This window comes from Nerophis lumbriciformis, linkage group LG12 (genome assembly GCF_033978685.3).
Source record: "Nerophis lumbriciformis linkage group LG12, RoL_Nlum_v2.1, whole genome shotgun sequence".
Taxonomy (NCBI): Eukaryota; Metazoa; Chordata; class Actinopteri; order Syngnathiformes; family Syngnathidae; genus Nerophis; species Nerophis lumbriciformis.
In genome coordinates, this window is record NC_084559.2 from 8,006,932 (window position 1) to 8,028,709 (window position 21,778).

At 37.8% G+C, this 21,778-nt stretch overlaps 1 protein-coding gene across 1 annotated transcript; it reads right to left on the reverse strand.

Moving 5' to 3' along the window:
- Window positions 1-1,099: 1,099 nt before the first annotated feature.
- On the reverse strand, window positions 1,100-4,571 carry LOC133622899 (leucine-rich repeat transmembrane neuronal protein 4-like). Its single transcript, XM_061985738.2, has 2 exons — window positions 4,359-4,571; window positions 1,100-4,086 (listed from the first exon to the last, which is right to left on the reverse strand). The coding sequence occupies exon 2, from the start codon at window positions 4,076-4,078 to the stop codon at window positions 2,474-2,476; it is 1,605 nt and encodes a 534-aa protein (XP_061841722.2). The 5' UTR covers window positions 4,079-4,086; window positions 4,359-4,571; the 3' UTR covers window positions 1,100-2,473.
- Window positions 4,572-21,778: the final 17,207 nt, after the last annotated feature.

Consider the following 21,778-nt stretch of genomic DNA (forward strand, 5'->3'; position numbering starts at 1 on the left):
ACCTCCTTAGGGAGGCGCTCGGGTGGCATCCTGACCAGATGCCCGAACCACCTCATCTGGCTCCTCTCCATGTGGAGGAGCAGCGGCTTTACTTTGAGCTCCCCCCGGATGACAGAGCTTCTCACCCTATCTCTAAGGGAGAGCCCCGCCACCCGGCGGAGGAAACTCATTTGGGCCGCTTGTACCCGTGATCTTGTCCTTTCGGTCATAACCCAAAGCTCATGACCATAGGTGAGGATGGGAACGTAGATCGACCGGTAAATTGAGAGCTTTGCCTTCCGGCTCAGCTCCTTCTTCACCACAACGGATCGATACAGCGTCCGCATTACTGAAGACGCCGCACCGATCCGCCTGTCGATCTCACGATCCACTCTTCCCTCACTCGTGAACAAGACTCCGAGGTACTTGAACTCCTCCACTTGGGGCAAGATCTCCTCCCCAACCTGGAGATGGCACTCCACCCTTTTCCGGGCGAGAACCATGGACTCGGACTTGGAGGTGCTGATTCTCATCCCAGTCGCTTCACACTCAGCTGCGAACCGATCCAGTGAGAGCTGAAGATCCTGGCCAGATGAAGCCATCAGGACCAAATCATCTGCAAAAAGCAGAGACCTAATCCTGCAGCCACCAAACCGGATCCCCTCAACGCCTTGACTGCGCCTAGAAATTCTGTCCATAAAAGTTATGAACAGAATCGGTGACAAAGGGCAGCCTTGGCGGAGTCCAACCCTCACCGGAAACGTGTCCGACTTACTGCCGGCAATGCGAACCAAGCTCTGACACTGATCATACAGGGAGCGGACCGCCACAATCAGACAGTCCGAAACCCCATACTCTCTGAGCACTCCCCACAGGACTTCCCGAGGGACACGGTCGAATGCCTTCTCCAAGTCCACAAAGCACATGTAGACTGGTTGGGCAAACTCCCATGCACCCTCAAGGACCCTGCCGAGAGTATAGAGCTGGTCCACAGTTCCACGACCAGGACGAAAACCACACTGTTCCTCCTGAATCCGAGTTTCGACTATCCGGCGTAGCCTCCTCTCCAGTACACCTGAATAGACCTTACCGGGAAGGCTGAGGAGTGTGATCCCACGATAGTTAGAACACACCCTCCGGTTCCCCTTTTTAAAGAGAGGAACCACCACCCCGGTCTGCCAATCCAGAGGTACTGCCCCCGATGTCCACGCGATGCTGCATCCGTTTCAATACATGCCTAATCTGTTGAATCGCTTAAGCCGCTGAAACCCGAGTCTGAATCCGAGCTAATGTCGCTATAGCTTGCTGTTCTATGCGCCATGTTTGTTTGTGTTGGCATCACTATGTGACGTCACAGGAAAATGGACGGGTGTATATAACGATGGTTAAAATCAGGCACTTTGAAGCTTTTTTTAGGGATATTGCGTGATGGGTAAAATTTTGAAAAAAACTTCGAAAAATAAAATAAGCCACTGGAAACTGATTTTTAATGGTTTTAACCCTTCTGAAATTGTGATAATGTTCCCCTTTAATTATTATTATTATTATTATTATTTTAAACTATAAAGTTATATAAGCCTTGCTTGTTCAATATTCAATGCAAAACTTGTTTGGGTCCCTATTAAAAGGTTCATTTGTTCAAAAAATTTGTTCACTTTGACATTTTGGCCCACTCTGTATTTGAGTTTGACAGCCCTGCTTTAAGAGATCACATAAGTGAGGTAAGCTATGTGCCCGCTATCAAGTTTGCACCTTTTAACACACATGTTTGCCAACCTTCAGTAGATCAGGCCCCTAATGCTCATTAAAGTGTCTATCAATACAGAGATCTCTCTTGTATCGGCTCATTCCCTTGTGCAAGTGGTCATAATGTTTTGGTAGACCCATTTGTTTTGTTTTGAGTCTTTGGTCCAACCCAGGGTGATTCACAAGGTAGATTTAAAAGTAAACAAGACAGAATGTGAATCATTCATCAAGAGGACGAGGCCATGCAAAAAATGATACGTGTGTTTGTTTCCCCCAATTTGACATGATAATGATTCCTGTAATTGCCGCACTGGTATGACAAATGCTGAACAGTGCCAATCGTTAACAGCCTGGAACTCTTCTAATCCTTCTCTCGGCCCGCTCGCTTCCCACGCACACACATTTCTATACTCGACGATGCACCGGGATCATAAATACTTTGCACTATATAAATCCATAAGTAAAAAAAAACCCGTCTCTGTTGGTTTCCATGTGGGATAATGATACAGGTGATTACCAAAAGGGTCAAGCTATGTACAAAGCTGACTTCTGGTCAGTTTGGGTCCTCCGTGGGTGTCCTGGCTGACACTCCATGTGTCGAAGGATAATGAGCTCTTTCCTCACATTTCTAGTTGCTGTATATCCGGCAAACACTTTCGTCCCGTGAAGCCATTTCTTTAAAAAAAGAAAAATCACTCATCTAATGAAAAAGCCGTCCCGTATGGTCTCTTAACGAGGAGCGCAGCTCTCATACTTCACATTCTATGGATCCTGATATAGTGCATGTGCACGGCCTTGTCTCGTTGGCCAGCGAGTCCATGGTCTCAGAGTTTGAATGGTAGCTCAGATAGTACTCTTGCAATTGAGAATTAAGGTCCTGCTCCTGCCTCCGGCTTTTTTTCCTGCGCTTGTGTTTGACTGAGTGCTCCTGCAACTGCTTTATGGTGTTAGGGTAGTGCCTCCATGAAACATAAATAACCAGGAGGATCAATGACACTGACAAAAACAAGGCTACGCTGCCCGCGATGATTTTATGGAAAGCCATATGCTCAAAGGGTATCTCCGGGAAGGACGAGGTGGAAGGTTCTGGGGATGACGAGCTAATGGCTGTGGCCTTCACTGTCTGTACGTCTGTCTGGTTAGGCCATTGAGCTGAAGGTGGAGATGTCTGCACTGGTGACTCACTATGAGCCAGTTGGCTGACACTCAGGAGGGGAAGGTGAGATGTGTTCTCCACAAATGGGTTTGAAGTCAGAATAATGAGAGCAGTGGTGGTTAAGACGTTAAATATGTCAACACACGTGGAGTGGTTGGCCACTACGTCCAAAACCTTTTCCCCTTGCACCGATTTAGGACTGCTGCATATCATGCTGATGTCCTTGGCATCCCTCAAGGTTCTCAGCCATCCTATCAGCGGGCATATGCTGGGCCTACAGTCCCAGGAGTTCCCAGCCAGGCTGACGGTGGTCACCGAAGACCACGCCGACACGGCTTCCACGGGCACGCTCCTCAGCTTGTTGGATTCCAGATTGAGCGTTTGCAAGTTCGGCATGGACCGGAAAACGGCGGGGTCCAACGTTTGGATGTCGTTCCCTGAGAGGTCCAGTTTCTGCAACTTGAGCCAGGTCCACGGTACGCCTTGACTTATGGTTCGGATGCGGTTCCATTGCAAATAAAGAGCCTGCAGGTTGGTGAGCCGTGGGAAAATGTAGAAATTAATCCTTGAAAACTGATTGTGCTCCAAATGAAGCTCTTTGAGCCGGAAGAGTCCTAAAAAGGTTGTTCGAGTGAGGCTCCGCAGGCGGTTGTAACCCAAATCCAGGAACTCCAGGCTACGGCATTCCAGAAAGGTACGGACAACAACCTGTTTCAATCCATTGGATCGAAGGTGTAGATCTTGCAGCTTGCGCAGGCCAAACAAATGTCCTGGCTGCAGGGACTGAAGCTTGTTGTAGGATAAATCCAGATTCCGCAGGTTTGGGACGGCGCTAAACGTGTTGTTGTGCAGCTCGCTTATCTTATTGGAGCTGAGGATGAGTTCTTTGAGCCTCCTGACGCCGTGGAAGGCTAAAACATCCACAGCACTGATGGAATTGTGGTCCAGGTAGAGCCAGACCAGCTGGTTGAGATGTGCAAACTGGTACGGCGTCAGAATCAGCAGGTTGTTATAACGCAGAGAAAGACCTTGGCATCCCGCCGTGATGTTGTCCGGGATGTCTCGGAAAATCCCCGACTCGCAGTAGACCAGCTTGCCTTCGCAGCGACAACTGGCGGGGCACGTCTTCTCCCCCTGGCTGAGCAGCAGCCACGCCGCCGCCTGCAACACCACGCACGAAAACCTCCAGTCCAACATCACAGAACCTGTTGGGAGGCAAAGTCAATCAAGACATTGCTTTTAGACAAATTGTGCCTAAAGACATTTAAATAAGTAAAGACCGGAACTTCTTTCTTCTTCAAACACTGGCTGATTAAAAAAAGAGCTGCTTCATGAAGAATTTACAGCAGCCTGACAACATCAACTCTTTTATGGGGGAGATGGAGGACAACATCATGACATAGAGAGAGAGAGAGAGTGTGCTGAACATGCAAGTGAAGGCATCATTAGAATGAAGAGTGCAAAGGTGTTGACTTACCTTCTGAGGGGAGCAGTGATGCTGTGACACAAATGGATCAAGAGCATATTAATCTGTGCTCAAATGTGGAGGGAATAAAAAAAGGCAGTTGTTGCAGGATGGAAGTCGCTTTACTTGCAGGCGAAAGAACACAACGCAGGAAGTTTGAATAATCCTCCTCCAGCCTCGGGAGATAAAGGAAGAGGACGCCTTCACTTTTGCTGCGCTGCTTCTTCAACCTTCCGAACAGCGCAATGAGCGTGTGGCGCGCAGATGGAGGGATGCACAAACATCTCTCTCTCTCTCTCTCTCTCTCTCTCTCTCTCTCTCTCTCTCTCTCTCTCTCTCTCTCTCTCTCACTCACACACACACACACACACACACACACACATTCTTGTATTTCTTACCTTCTTGAGACCTGAGAAAAAGGTCTACCTCTTTAGGACCAGCCTTTCTAGATATATAAAGATGTGTATTTACAACATTAATAATATATACATACTATGCAAATATAAAAAAGTTTGTTGTGAAAAATGAGTTGGAATTTCACAAGAAAAAGGTCACAATTTCACCAGAAAAACCTAGAATTTTGACAGTGTTATAATAAAAGTTGTCATTTTACTCAACGCAAGTCAAAGTTTTACAAGAAAAACTGAACATTTGTGCAATATTATGATAAAAGTTGGAATTTTACTCAATAACAGTCGTAATTTCACAAGAAAAAGGTCACAATTTCACAAGAAAAACCTAGAATTTTGACAGTGTTATAACAAAAGTTGTCATTTTACTCAACGCAAGTCAAAGTTTTACAAGAAAAACTGAACATTTGTGCAATGTTATGATAAAAGTTGGAATTTTACTCAATAACAGTCGTAATTTCACAAGAAAAAGGTCACAATTTCACAAGAAAAACCTAGAATTTTGACAGTGTTATAATAAAAGTTGTCATTTTACTCAACGCAAGTCAAAGTTTTACAAGAAAAACTGAACATTTGTGCAATATTATGATAAAAGTTGGAATTTTACTCAATAACAGTCGTAATTTCACAAGAAAAAGGTCACAATTTCACAAGAAAAACCTAGAATTTTGACAGTGTTATAACAAAAGTTGTCATTTTACTCAACGCAAGTCAAAGTTTTACAAGAAAAACTGAACATCTGTGCAATATTATGATAAAAGTTGGAATTTTACTCAATAACAGTCGCAATTTCACAAGAAAAAGGTCACAATTTCACAAGAAAAACCTAGAATTTTGACAGTGTTATAATAAAAGTTGTCATTTTACTCAACGCAAGTCAAAGTTTTACAAGAAAAACGGAACATTTGTGCAATATTATGATAAAAGTTGGAATTTTACTCAATAACAGTCGTAATTTCACAATAAAAAGGTCACAATTTCACAAGAAAAACCTAGAATTTTGACAGTGTTATAACAAAAGTTGTCATTTTACTCAACGCAAGTCAGAGTTTTACAAGAAAAACTGAACATTAGTGCAATATTATGATAAAAGTTGGAATTTTACTCAATAACAGTCGTAATTTCACAAGAAAAAGGTCACAATTTCACAAGAAAAACCGAGAATTTTGACAGTGTTATAATAAAAGTTGTCATTTTACTCAACGCAAGTCAAAGTTTTACAAGAAAAACTGAACATTTGTGCAATATTATGATAAAAGTTGGAATTCTACTCAATAACAGTCGTAATTTCACAAGAAAAAGGTCACAATTTCACAAGAAAAACCTAGAATTTTGACAGTGTTATAATAAAAGTTGTCATTTTACTCAACGCAAGTCAAAGTTTTACAAGAAAAACTGAACATTTGTGCAATATTATGATAAAAGTTGGAATTTTACTCAATAACAATCGTAATTTCACAAGAAAAAGGTCACAATTTCACAAGAAAAACCTAGAATTTTGACAGTGTTATAATAAAAGTTGTCATTTTACTCAACGCAAGTCAAAGTTTTACAAGAAAAACTGAACATTTGTGCAATATTATGATAAAAGTTGGAATTCTACTCAATAACAGTCGCAATTTTACAAGAAAAGCTTAACATGTTGGCAATTTTATAAAAAAGGGTGGTAATTTTACGCGACAAAAGTCACAATTTTAGAAAAAAACTTAAAAATGTTGGCAATATAATAATAATAATCTGAATTTTACTTGGCAAAATTATGACAAATATCATTTTACTCCAAACATTTCACTATTTTACAAGAACAACAAAACAATTGGCAATATTGTGATAAAAGTCAGAATTTTATGACAAAAGTCCCCATTTTGCATTAAAAATTATAATTTTACATAAAATAGTAATGTTTTGAGAAAATATTGCAGTATTACAGAAACAGAAAGAATATGAGAAATTGTTCCCAATTTTATAAGAAAAAAGTTGACACATTGAGAGAAAATGACTGCTTTTAGTTATTTTTTAATTTTTTAATTTTTTGTTTTTGTAATTTCTTTTTAGTCTCTATATACGTATCTATTCAATTGTTTTAATTCATTTTGGCCAAAGGAGGCGCATTTCAACTTCTTACACACTTGTTATTTCATATGTTGACCAGAGGGGGAGCACTTTTAAACGCGACACATAGTCACTTTGAAAAATCCCTTCTTTTTGGGACCACCCTCATTTTGACCAGCAGGGGTGCAAATGAGACATTGTCTATTAGATGCAATGTTATTGATTTATGTCATCACTTGTTCACACCTCCTCATATGGAAGATACTTTTCCTTCTTCATGTCTCAAGAAGGGTAGAAATACAAGAACACACAAACACACACACACACACACACACACACACACACACACACACACACACACACACACACACACACACACACACACACACACACACACAAACACATTCTTGTATTTCTTACCTTCTTGAGACCTGAGAAAAATGTCTCCCTCTTTAGGACCAGCCTTTCTAGATATATAAAGATGTGTATTTACAACATTAATAATATATACATACTATGCAAATATACAAATGTTTGTTGTGAAAAATGAGTTGGAATTTCACAAGAAAAAGGTCACAATTTCACAAGAAAAACCTAGAATTTTGACAGTGTTATAACAAAAGTTGTCATTTTACTCAACGCAAGTCAAAGTTTTACAAGAAAAACTGAACATTTGTGCAATAATATGATAAAAGTTGGAATTTTACTCAATAACAGTCGTAATTTCACAAGAAAAAGGTCACAATTTCACAAGAAAAACCTAGAATTTTGACAGTGTTATAATAAAAGTTGTCATTTTACTCAACGCAAGTCAAAGTTTTCCAAGAAAAACTGAACATTTGTGCAATATTATGATAAAAGTTGGAATTTTACTCAATAACAGTCGTAATTTCACAAGAAAAAGGTCACAATTTCACAAGAAAAACCTAGAATTTTGACAGTGTTATAATAAAAGTTGTCATTTTACTCAACGCAAGTCAAAGTTTTACAAGAAAAACTGAACATCTGTGCAATATTATGATAAAAGTTGGAATTTTACTCAATAACAGTCGTAATTTCACAAGAAAAAGGTCACAATTTCACAAGAAAAACCTAGAATTTTGACAGTGTTATAACAAAAGTTGTCATTTTACTCAACGCAAGTCAAAGTTTTACAAGACAAACTGAACATTTGTGCAATATTATGGTAAAAGTTGGAATTTTACTCAATAACAGTCGTAATTTCACAAGAAAATGGTCACAATTTCACAAGAAAAACCTAGAATTTTGACAGTGTTATAATAAAAGTTGTCATTTTACTCAACGCAAGTCAAAGTTTTACAAGAAAAACTGAACATGTGTGCAATATTATGATGAAAGTTGGAATTTTACTCAATAACAGTCACAATTTCACAAGAAAAACCTAGAATTTTGACAGTGTTATAATAAAAGTTGTCATTTTACTCAACGCAAGTCAAAGTTTTACAAGAAAAACTGAACATTTGTGCAATATTATGATAAATGTTGGAATTTTACTCAATAACAGTCGCAATTTTACAAGAAAAGCTTAACATGTGGGCAATTTTATAAAAAAGGGTGGTAATTTTACGTGACAAAAGTCACAATTTTAAAAGAAAACTTAAAAATGTTGGCAATATAATAATAATAATCTGAATTTTACTTGGCAAAATTATGACAGATATCATTTTACTCCAAAAATGTCACTGTTTTACAAGAACAACAAAACAATTGGCAATGTTGTGATAAGAGTCGGAATTTTATGACAAAAGTCCCCATTTTGCATTAAAAATTATAATTTTACATAAAATAGTAATGTTATGAGAAAATATTGCAGTATTACAGAAACAGAAAGAATTTGAGAAATTGTTCCCAATTTTATAAGAAAAAAGTTGACACATTGAGAGAAAAAGACTGCTTTTAGTTGTTTTTTTATTTTTGAATTTTTTGTTTCTGTAATTTCTTTTTAGTCTCTATATACGTATCTATTCAATTGTTTTAATTAATTTTGGCCAAAGGAGGCGCATTTCAATGTCTTACACACTTGTTATTTCATATGTTGACCAGAGGGGGAGCCCTTTTAAACCAGCCTCATTTTGACCAGCAAGGGTGCAAATGAGACATTGTCTATTAGATGCAATGTTATTGATTTATGTCATCACTTGTTCACACCTCCTCATATGGAAGATACTTTTCCTTCTTCATGTCTCAAGAAGGGTTGATATACAAGAACACACACACACACAAACACACACAAAAAAACACACACACACGTACGCGTATATATATATATATATATATATATATATATATATATATATATATATATATATATATATATATATATATATATATGTATATATATGTATATATATATATATATACATATATATAAATATATATATATATATATATATGTATATATATGTATATATATATATATATACATATATATAAATATATATACATATACATATATATATATGCATATATATATATATATACATACATATATAAATACATAATAAAAAAAAAAAAAAAATAAATAAATAAAAATATATATATATATATATATTTTTTTTTATTTTTTATTTTTTTATTATGTATTTATTCATTTGAAAAAATAATAACTTGGGCTATTCATATTTTGCCGAATTTTTAATTGTACGCTTTTCGGTTTAATGCAACTGAGAGAGACGGTGTAAAACAATAAAAATCCTTAATGATAACATTAAATGAAGGTTATATTTTCATTCTTATTGTTTTTATTAGTTTCTAAATAGTCTTTTTTTTTTTTTTTTGCTGATGTTTAAAGTGGCCTTCTTCTATTCAATTTAACTGTGAGAAACAAAATATGAAAACTAAAAAATAAAAATCCATAAAAAAACATTTGATCAAGATTAATTAATTCGTTTTTATTCTTATTTTTTTCCCCATTCCTTTAGGTTATATATGATCTTATAAATGTACCCTCTATTGTTACTGAAAGAGACAGGATATAAGAAAAAATCCTTAAAAATAACATTGAATTAAGGTGAATTATTTTAGTATTCTTATTTTTAATTTATTTTTATTTTATTTAGGCTATTCATTTTTCGCTGTAATTGTATGCTCTTTGGTGTATTGTAACTGAGAGAGGCGGAATGTAAAAACAAATCCTTAGAAATAACATTAAATCAAGGTTCATTTTTATGTTTGATTAATTTAGTCTGTTTATTTTTAGCTGATGTTTAATTTTTCTCTTTCTTCTTTTCTGTTTATTTGAACTAAGAGACATCATGTAAAAAAAATAAAAATACAAATCTGTAAAAAAAATCACATTAAATTAAGGTTAATCATTTATTTTTGTTCTTGTCATTTTTTCATTTATTTAGGCTGTTTATTTTTAATTGATTCTGTAATTTCATCCAATTCGGTTTATTGTAATTGAGAGACACTCTATGTTAAACAAACAAACAAAAACAATTCTTAAAAAACATACAATTAAGGTTGTAACTTAGATTTTAAAAAAATCATGAAAACACATACAATTAAGCTTAAATAATTTATTTTGATTATAATAATATTATTATTATAATTGTTACTTTATTAATTTAGGCTATTTATTTTACAATAGTTTGTACTTGCATTTAAGAACTCACATTTATTTCACATTTTATTTTGTTTCCCTTTCTTTTAGCAGCAAATGCTTTTCTCTGATGTCTTGTTTGAAAATAAAAAGATATTTCAGTTCCTGGGAGAAGTTGAGGCTGAACTATAAAAGTTGTACAGTACGGAGCCTAAGATGCTTGATTGATGATGTCATCAGAGTTAAGACTTGCTGAAAGGTCAAAGGTCGTATGCTCCGGCTCTCTCTGGCACACTTTGATGGTTTGCCCTTTCGATTATTTACCAGGAACAAAGTTCCAATTATGATGAGAAGAAGCGGTGGCGTTGTCACGGCGACACACACGTTCTCAAATCAAAGATCACTTTTATGAGACTGAAAGGAAAGAACAACATGAAGATCAACACTGAGGTGAAAATCTCATTCTCTCATTCATTATTCATGCTGAAGATGAAGAGATGCATGGCTGTCAACCCCTCACTTATTTAACTGACCACTGACCATGATGTTGATACTGGAACATGATGTTGATACTGCATCATGATGTTGATACTGGATCATGATGTTGATACTGGAACATGATGTTGATACTGCATCATGATGTTGATACTGGATCATGATGTTGATACTGGATCATGATGTTGATACTGGATCATGATGTTGATACTGGATCATGACGTTGATACTGGATCATGATGTTGATACTGGAACATGATGTTGAAACTGGATCATGATGTTGATACTGGATCATGATGGTGATACTGGATCATGATGTTGATACTGGATCATGATATTGATACTGGAACATGATGTTGATACTGGATCATGATGTTGATACTGGATCATGATGTTGATACTGGAACATGATGTTGATACTGGATCATGGATCATGATGTTGATACTGGAATATGACATTGATACTGGATCATGATGTTGATACTGGATCATTATGTTGATCCTGGATCATGATGTTGGTACTGGATCATGATGTTGATACTGGATCATGATGTTGATACTGGAACATGATGTTGATACTGGATCATGATGCTGATACTGCAACATGATGTTGATGCTGGAACATGACGTTGATACTGGATCATGATGTTGATACTGGAACATGATGTTGATACTGGATCATGACATTGATACTGGAACATGATGTTGATACTGGATCATGATGTTGATACTGGATCATGATGTTGATATTGGAACATGATGTTGATACTGGATCATGATGTTGATACTGGAACATGACGTTGATACTGGATCATGATGTTGATACTGCAACATGATGTTGATTCTGGATCATGATGTTGATGCTGGATCATGATGTTGATACTGGATCATGATGTTGATACTGGATCATGATGTTGATGTTGGATCATGATGTTGATACTGGAACATGATGTTGATACTGGATCATGATGTTGATACTGGAACATGATGTTGATACTGGAACATGACGTTGATACTGGAACATGATGTTGATACTGGATCATGAAGTTGATGCTGGAACATGATGTTGATACTGGATCATGATGTTGATACTGGATCATGACATTGATACTGGATCATGAGGTTGATACTGGATCATGATGTTGATACTGGATCATGATGTTGATACTGGATCATGATGTTGATACTGCAACATGATGTTGATACTGGATCATGATGTTGATACTGGAACATGATGTTGATACTGGAACATGACGTTGATACTGGAACATGATGTTGATACTGGATCATGAAGTTGATGCTGGAACATGATGTTGATACTGGATCATGAGGTTGATACTGGATCATGACATTGATACTGGATCATGAGGTTGATACTTGATCATGATGTTGATACTGGATCATGATGTTGATACTGGATCATGATGTTGATACTGGATCATGGCGTTGATACTGGATCATGATGTTGATACTGGATCATGAGGTTGATACTGGATCATGACGTTGATACTGGATCATGATGGTGATACTGGATCATGATGTTGATACTGGATCATGATGTTGATACTGGATCATGACGTACTCCACACAATTAAATCATCCTCCAGCCCAGCCTGAAGGAATACATTTTAAGAGGCAAGAGAGGGTAAATTGGTGCAAAAATCAAGTTTATTGTTCTGCTTGGAACAAACCTGCAATACAGCTGTGTGGTAACAGCGACCCCCTGTGGTCACACAGAGAACTGATCCAGATTAACAAAACCAGCAATATTGCATCCATGTTACTAATCCTGGATAAAAACATGGCTGAGCATGAAATCAGATTTTTTTTAAGTCCCTCATGAACGTTTATTCTTTCTTGCCAGCACTTGCGCCTCACAGCCAGAAGGCCTTGGGTTTGATTCCCAAGCTGGGGTCTTTCTTGGGTATAGTTTGTGCAAACATTTAGGCCATTTAGACACAAAGACAATTTTCTCGGAATATGCAAATTTGGAAGTATTTTTAGGTATTTTTGCGTGACTTGCAGTGCTTCCCAACATGCCTTTTTGTAAATAGTTATCATATGTTTAGGGAATAAGCAGTAGAAAATGGATGGATGGATGGATGTTTGTGAAGGTAGTGCACGCTCATTTGTTTATGCACCACAGAGTGGAAGTTGAAGTGCCATCCCATTCCTAACCCATAGGGTTAAATATGACCTTTTGCAGCTATTACAGCTTCAACTCTTCTGGGAAGGCTGTCCACAAGGCTGCGGAGTGTCTTTATAGCAATTTCCCACCATTCTTCCAAAAGTGCATTGGTGAGGTCACACACTGATGTTGGTGGAGAAGGCCTGGCTCTCAGTCTCCGTTCTAATCCATCCCAAAGGTGTTCTATCGGGTTCAGGTCAGGACTCTGTGCAGGCCAGTCAAGTTCATCCACACCAGACTCTGTCATCCATGTCTTTATGGACCTTGCTTTGTGCACTGGTGCACAGTCATGTTGGAAGAGGAAACTGTTCCCACAAGGTTGGGAGCATGGAATTGTCCAAAGTGTTTTGGTATCCTGGAGCATTCAAAGTTTAGTTGAAGGTTATTACAGTGTAGTTGAAGGTTATTACATTGTAGTTTAAGGTTATTTTAGTGTAGTTGAAGGTTATTACAGTGTAGTTGAAGGTTATTACAGTGGTTGAAGGTGATTATAGTGTAGTTGAAGGTTATTACAATGTAGTTGAAGGTTATTACATTGTAGTTGAATGTTATTACAGTGTAGTTGAAGGTTATTACAGTGTAATTGAAGGTTTTTACAGTGGTTGAAGTTTATTACAGTGTAGTTGAAGGTTATTACATTGTAGTTTAAGGTTATTTTAGTGTAGTTGAAGGTTATTACAGTGTAGTTGAAGGTTATTACAGTGTAGTTGAAGGTTATTTTAGTGTAGTTAAAGGTTATTACAGTGTAGTTGAAGGTTATTACAGTGTAGTTGAAGGTTATTACAGTGTAGTTGAAGGTTATTATAGTGTAATTGAAGGTTATTACAGTGTAGTTGAAGTTATTACAGTGTAGTTGAAGGTTATTACAGTGTAGTTGAAGGTTATTATAGTGTAGTTGAAGGTTATTATAGTGTAGTTGAAGGTTATTACAGTGTAGTTGAAGGTTATTACAGTGTAGTTGAAGGTTATTAATGTGTAGTTGAAGGTTATTACAGTGTAGTTGAAAGTTATTACAGTGTAGTTGAAGGTTATTACAGTGTAGTTGAAGGTTATTACAGTGTAGTTGAAGGTTATTACAGTGTAGGTGAAGGTTATTACAGTGTAGTTGAAGGTAATTACATTGTAGTTGAAGATTATTACATTGTAGTTGAAGGTTATTACAGTGTAGTTGAAGTTATTAAAGTGTAGTTGAAGGTTATTGAAGTGTAGCTGAAGGTTATTATAGTGTAGTTGAAGGTTATTACAGTGTAGTTGAAGTTATTACAGTGTAGTTGAAGGTTATTACAGTGTAGTTGAAGGTTATTACAGTGTAGTTGAAGGTTATTACAGTGTAGTTGAAGTTATTACAGTGTAGTTGAAGGTTATTACAGTGTAGTTGAAGGTTATTACAGTGTAGTTGAAGGTTATTACAGTGTAGTTGAAGGTTATTATAGTGTAGTTTAAGTTAATACAGTGTAGTTGAAGGTTATTACAGTGTAGTTGAAGGTTATAACAGTGTAGTCGAAGTTTATTACATTGTAGTTGAAGGTTATTACAGTGTAGTTGAAGGTTATTACAGTGTAGTTGAAGGTTATTACAGTGTAGTTGAAGGTAATTACATTGTAGTTGAAGATTATTACATTGTAGTTGAAGGTTATTACAGTGTAGTTGAAGTTATTAAAGTGTAGTTGAAGGTTATTGAAGTGTAGCTGAAGGTTATTATAGTGTAGTTGAAGGTTATTACAGTGTAGTTGAAGTAATTACAGTGTAGTTGAAGGTTATTACAGTGTAGTTGAAGGTTATTACAGTGTAGTTGAAGGTTATTACAGTGTAGTTGAAAGTTATTACAGTGTAGTTGAAGGTTATTACAGTGTAGTTGAAGGTTATTACAATGTAGTTGAAGGTTATTACAGTGTAGTTAAAGGTTATTACATTGTAGTTGAAGGTTATTACAGTGTAGTTGAAGATTATTATAGTGTAGTTGAAGGTTATTACAGTGTAGTTGAAGGTTATTACAGTGTAGTTGAAAGTTATTATAGTGTAGTTGAAGGTTATTACAGTGTAGTTGAAAGTTATTATAGTGTAGTTGAAGGTGTTTAGATGAATTGAAGATGAATTGGACAAACTGTACATATGAAGTGTGTTGCCAGGTATTGATGGTCATTTATTTGTGATGAAAAGCTCAGCGGGAGTCAATGGAAGATGTTCCAGACTGAATCCATCCGACAAAAAGACACTTTGATTTGATGGTCTGTGGTCTCTTTGATTTGATGGTCTGTGGTCTCTTTGATTTGATGGTCTGTGGTCTCTTTGATTTGATGGTCTGTGGTCTCTTTGATTTGATGGTCTGTGGTCTCTTGCGGGGATGAAGTGAGCGTGTGCACATCAGTGGCGACTGCGGGGGGAATTCACAACGCAATCATCTTCAGAGAGGCGATAACCGCCGTCTGTAACCGGCGCCAACAGAAGAGGAAAGACTTGGCCCACACATCACACTTCTTTGATACGTCGCACAATTAACCTGTTCCAACCCCATTAAGTGAGATCAGGAGGTGGATCCACCTTTGCTAAATGCTGCTCATGTACATCTTCCCAAAGTCACGGAGTGGCGAGACCACAGAAGCTCTCCCAAAGTTTGTTTTCAATGCACTAATGTGCACTGATTTGCTGGCAGTGCAATATACAGTATAGTACAGTATAGTACAGTACAGTACAGTACAGTACAGTACCTCCACTTACAAGCTTCATTGGTTTTCTGGGACAGAACTCTTAACTCAAAACACTTGTATCTCAAATCAATGTCTCCCATTGAAAGTAGTTGATTATATATATATATATATATATATATATATACATATATATATATATATATATATATATATATACATATATATATATATATATATATATATATATATATATATATATATATATATATATATAAACCGTCAACTTCCTTGACGTCACTTTCAACCTGAGAAATAACAGCTACCAACCATTCACGAAACCCAACACAACACTCCAATACGTGCACCATGACAGCAACCACCCACCCACCACCACGAAAAGAATACCTACCGGAATCAATAAAAGGCTATCGATGCTGTCATCTAGCAAAGCTGAATTTGACCAAGCAACCCCCCCGTACCAAAAAGCCCTTGATGAAAGCGGATACAATTTCACCCTCACCTATGAACCCACGCCAGGAAACCAGCCAAAAAAGAACAGAAAACGAAACGACATCATCTGGTACAACCCCCCATACAGCAAAAACGTCTCAACGAACATTGGACACAAATTCCTCAATCTGATTGACAAACACTTTCCCAAAGACAACACCCTAAGAAAAGTATTCAACAAGAACAACATTAAATTGAGCTACAGCTGCATGAACAATATACGACAAATTATCTCAAACCACAACAAAACAATTGCAAATGAGCCGTCGGCCCCCGGACAGAGCGACTCCAAAACCAACAAAGGCTGCAACTGCCGAAAGAAACCTGATTGCCCTCTCAACGGGGGGTGCTTACAAACATCAGTTGTCTACCAATCTAAGGTAATACGCAAGGACATTAACACATCCGACACATATGTAGGATTAACCGAGGGAGAATTCAAAACCAGATGGAACAATCACAAGGCTTCTTTCAGGAACAAAAACCTGCGGAATACCACAGAACTCAGCAAACACATTTGGGACCTCAAAGACAATAATGTTGAATATTCAATAACATGGCAAATTCTTGCATCCAGCACACCTTACAATAGTGGTAATAAAAGATGCAACCTATGCTTGAAAGAGAAACTGTTTATTATTTACCGTCCAGACCTGTCATCCCTCAACAAGCGCAGCAAAATTGTAACAACATGCCGCCACAGACGGAAACACCTCCTAGGTAACACATGAGCCAATCACCACGCCCCTACGCCAGCCTGTACCCACCCACTCTGTGCCCTATATAAACCATGGTATGTGAATGCTCCCATTAAAATCTCCTGATGATTGAGGGAACCCCCTCATGAAACAGGCCTGTAGAGATGAAGTAGTCTTGTGATTTTTTCCCCCCACACATACATATATATATATATATATATATATATATATATATATATGTATATATATATACCCACTCTAATGGGGTATTTAAAGGTCCAGGTAATCCATGCGGTCCTGATTTTATAAATGTTTATTAGTTGCATTCATTAAACAATTACTCAAAGCATTTATCCATCCATCCATTTTCTACCGCTTATTCCCTTCAGGGTCACAAGGGGCACTGGAGCCTATCTCAGCTGCAATTGGGCGGGAGGCGGGGTACACCCTGGACAAGTCGCCACCTCATCACAGGGCCAACACAGATAGACAGACAACATTCATACTCACATTCACACACTAGGGACCATTTGGTGTTGCCAATCAATTTATCCCCAGGTGCATGTCTTTGGAGGTGGGAGGAAGCCGAAGTACCCGGAGTAGAACCCACGCAGTCACGGGGAGAACATGCAAACTCCACACAGAAAGATCCCGATCCCGGGATTGAACTCAGGACTACTCAGGACCTTCGTATTGTGAGGCAGACGCACAAACCCCTCTACCACCGTGCTGCCCCTTACTCAAAGCAACGGAGTATAAAACAAAGCTTTTTTCTAATCCAATGAATTGATTAATTATTGCAGCCCTAAGAAAGTAGCAGCTTTGTGCAAACTTTCAATAAAATGTAGCAAAGAGAAAAAGTAAATAGATGATGTACATTACAAAGGTTATGTGGACTCATGATTGAAAGTTGAGATCTGGTGGACTGGCCCAGGATCACAAGACATGGAAACCATCCATCCATTTGCTACCGCTTATTCCCTTGGGGGTGGCGGGGGTCACTGGAGCCTATCTCAGCTGCAACCGGGCACTGAGGGGGAAAACAAGGTTTTACCGTATTTTCCGCACCATAAGGCGCCCTGGGTTATAAGCCGCGCCTTCAATAAACGGCATATTTCAAAACTTTGTCCACCTATAAGCCGTCCCGTGTTGTAAGCCGCATCTAACTGCGCTAAAGGAATGTCAAAAAAACAGTCAAATAGGTCAGTCAAACTTTAATAATATATTAAAACCAGCGTGATGTGGGCGCGCATGGAGTCGTATATCAACATGGACGGAGCTGCGTGAAAAAAGCCACCCGGCCTCTTCGCGTAAACTTAAACTTACCTTAACCACTCGCTCATCTTTTCTTCATTCATCCATCCCTTCGAGTTAGCTTTTATGATGACGCCGGCTGGAAAGGTCTCTTTTGGCAAGGTCTTCCTTTTGAATATCACCATGGGTGGAAGTTTCTGGCCATTAGCATGGCAAGCTAGAACCACAGTGAAGGATGACTTCTCATTCCCTGTGGTGCGAATATTCACCGTACGTGCTCCCGTTGTATCCACAGTGCGGTTCACAGGAATATCAAAAGTCAGTGGAACCTCATCCATGTTGATAATGTTCTCTGGCCGGATCTTTTTTTCAGCTATCTTGTTTTTACAATATGCACGGAAAGTAGCCAGCTTTTCTTGAAAGTCTTTAGGCAGTTGCTGTGAAATAGTAATCCGTGTGCGGATGGAGAGATTGCGTCTTTTCATGAACCGGATCCCTGTCGCTTAGTAGGAGCCATTTTGTGGTCTTTACAGATGTAAACACACAAAGGAAATGAAACGTACGGTAATATCCGCGCACTTTTTCTTCTTCTACGCGGGCGGGTGGTTGCTTACAGTAGAAGAAGAAGTGCTTCCTGTTCTATGGGGGCGGGTGCTTACCTTGGCGGTTGCTTGCGTAGAAGAAGAAGCACTTCCTCTTCTACGGGGAAAAAAGATGGCGGCAGTTTACCGTAGTTGCGAGACCGAAACTTTATGAAAATGAATCTTAATATTAATCCATATATAAAGCGCACCGGGTTAAAAGCCGCACTGTCAGCTTTTGAGTAAATTTGTGGTTTTTAGGTGCGGCTAATAGTGCGTAAAATACGGTAATAGTCTTTGAAGCACGTTTTGTCAAATAGCTCAATAACTGTTGAGTCTCCCTGTGTCTGTGGCGCCTCCTCCGCCTGCGCTTCTACTTAAAGCGATTACATGCTAATCATAGGCTGCCTAAAATAAAACAGAAAATGTATCCAGGACGAATCCAGCATTCAGCGTTCAATGATCAGAAAAGCAGAAGCATCATCTTTGTCAGATCGCTCGGGTTTAGTCAGGCCAAAAAAAAAAAAAAAAAGGCTTTTAGAGGCTGAGCACAGATTGAGATGAAGTTTGAGCAGATGTTGCAGCACTTATTTGCCCCAAGTGAAATTAAAGACTGTGAGAGAAGCCCCAGTGAGAGATGGTCACAACTGTTTACCTGCTGAGGTCATTTCTAGTAGGTGTCATTCACTGGACCTTTTCTCCACACATTCGGGGAGAAGAGGGTAAGTACTTTTTTTTTTTTTTTGTGACTCTTTATACATTCCCGTGCCCTCTTTCTGTGAGAGTCATTATGTTGTAGAAAAAGCAAGTCCTCGGCTTGCTGTATTATTCAGAGCTAAGTCAGTCACAGACAGTCATTAAAGTTTCATGGGGAGGCAATTTAGTAGCTGAGTTATTTGCAAAGTGAGGTGAGCACACTTCACCTTTGTTTGTTGTGCTAGAAGCTTCCGTTGCCCTGCTGAGAGACAGCGACACGCCTCCTCCGAAAAGGTGATTTTTCTCCCTGATGGACCCTGAAGGAGACTCATCAAATTGGAAAGAAAACTAAGCAAAGAGTTTGCTGAATTGCAAATTATGATGTACCTCGCTTTTCATTAGTAACATGTTCCGGATGTCCGATAAAGACCGAATCATATGAAAACAAAAGCAATTTTTTGTCATCAAAAAAGAAAACCCTATAACCCTAACCCTAACCCTAACCCTAACCCAGGGGTGCTCACACTTTTTCTGCAGGCGAGCTACTTTTCAATTGATCAAGTCGTGGGGATCTACCTCATTCATATATATAATTTATATTTACTTATTTATGAAATATATGTTTTTGTTAACAAGTTAGAGGTGTTTAATGATAATGCAAGCATGTTTAACACATATAGTTAATATTGTTAATAAATTAAAGGTGTTTAAAGATAATAAAAGCATGTTTAACTCATATAGTTAATATTGTTAACAAGTTAAAGGTGTTTAATGATAATACAAGCATGTTTAATACATATAGTTAATATTGTTAACAAGTTAAAGGTGTTTAAAGATAATACAAGCATGTTTAACACATTCAGTTACTATTGTTAACAAGTTAAAGGTGTTTAAAGATAATACAAGCATGTTTAACACATATAGTTAATATTGTTAACAAGTTAAAGGTGTTTAAAGATAATACAAGCATGTTTAATACATATAGTTACTATTGTTAACAAGTTAAAGGTGTTTAAAGATAATACAAGCATGTTTAACACATATAGTTAATATTGTTAATAAGTTAAAGGTGTTTAAAGATAATACAAGCATGTTTAACACATATAGATTCCTTTCTTTCATGAAGACAAGAATATAAGTTGGTGTATTACCTGATTCTGATGACTTGCATTGATAGGAATCAGACAGTAGTGATGATAAGGTCCGCATTTTCGAATGGAGGAGAAAAAAAGTCGTCCTTTCTGTCCAATACCACATGAAAGTGGTTGGTTTTTGGCATCTTATTTGTCCAGCTTTCGTACTCCTTTGTATACACTTTACAAGAAATACATTGTCGGCAAACTCCGTAGCTTGCTAGCTTGTGCACGCCAGCTTTCTGAGACTCCTATTTTGTTAGCGCAACTGTGCAACTGTGCAGTCGGTCTTTGGAGTTTTGACGACAGGTACGGCGCCAGAGTCTGTTGAAATAAAGTGTTTCTCGCCTTCCAGTCGGTAATTTTAATGAGCTGGCAGCAGCCAGCGTCATCTCAGAAGACCCTCGGGTGCCGTGAATGTCAATCAAGTGACGAAAATGACGTCATTGTGAAGATTTATGATCGCTCATTTTTAGGACTATTTTTTTAATGACTGGCTGGTGATCGACTGACACACCCTCCGAGATCGACCGGTAGCTCGCGATCAACGTAATGAGCACCCCTGCCCTAGGGTAAACTGGGTGTAACACACGGCACACTGATAAAGCTTAACCTATGGGGACTATAACAATCTACAAGGTTAATGTAGGTTGCTTCTCTTTCTCCCCCTCCATTTTTCTGCATTCTTTCGTATCTCAAGTTATCATTACGTATATGTATTGTTGCATTTAAACAACTGTATTGTTGATAATAAAGGTAAATTATTGGTATTGTTCATTATCAATAGCGCTATTTCTATTGGTATTTGTATTGATCCATTTGTAGTGTAATAATGCTCATTGTCATTTCTGTATTATTTTTTATTTTTCGCTAACTGCTTATTTGCTATTACTTTTACCATCATATTTGTACATGTCGTATTTGCTGATGTTGCTCTATTGTTGTTGTTGTTGTTGTTTGCTGTTGTTGTTTTTGTCTCTCTGTCTAATCCCCCTCTTGTCCCCACAATTTCCCCCTCTGTCTTCTTTTTTTTTCTCTTTCTATCCCCTCCTGCTCCGGCCCGGCTGCACTAAATGATAATATAAATACATTTAATAAAGTCAAATACAAATAAGGCAACAAGAGAAGTATCCTACACTTCTCTTTTGTAAAGTAAATGTGAACAGCCGACATGGGCATCTACATCTACTATATGATTTGCC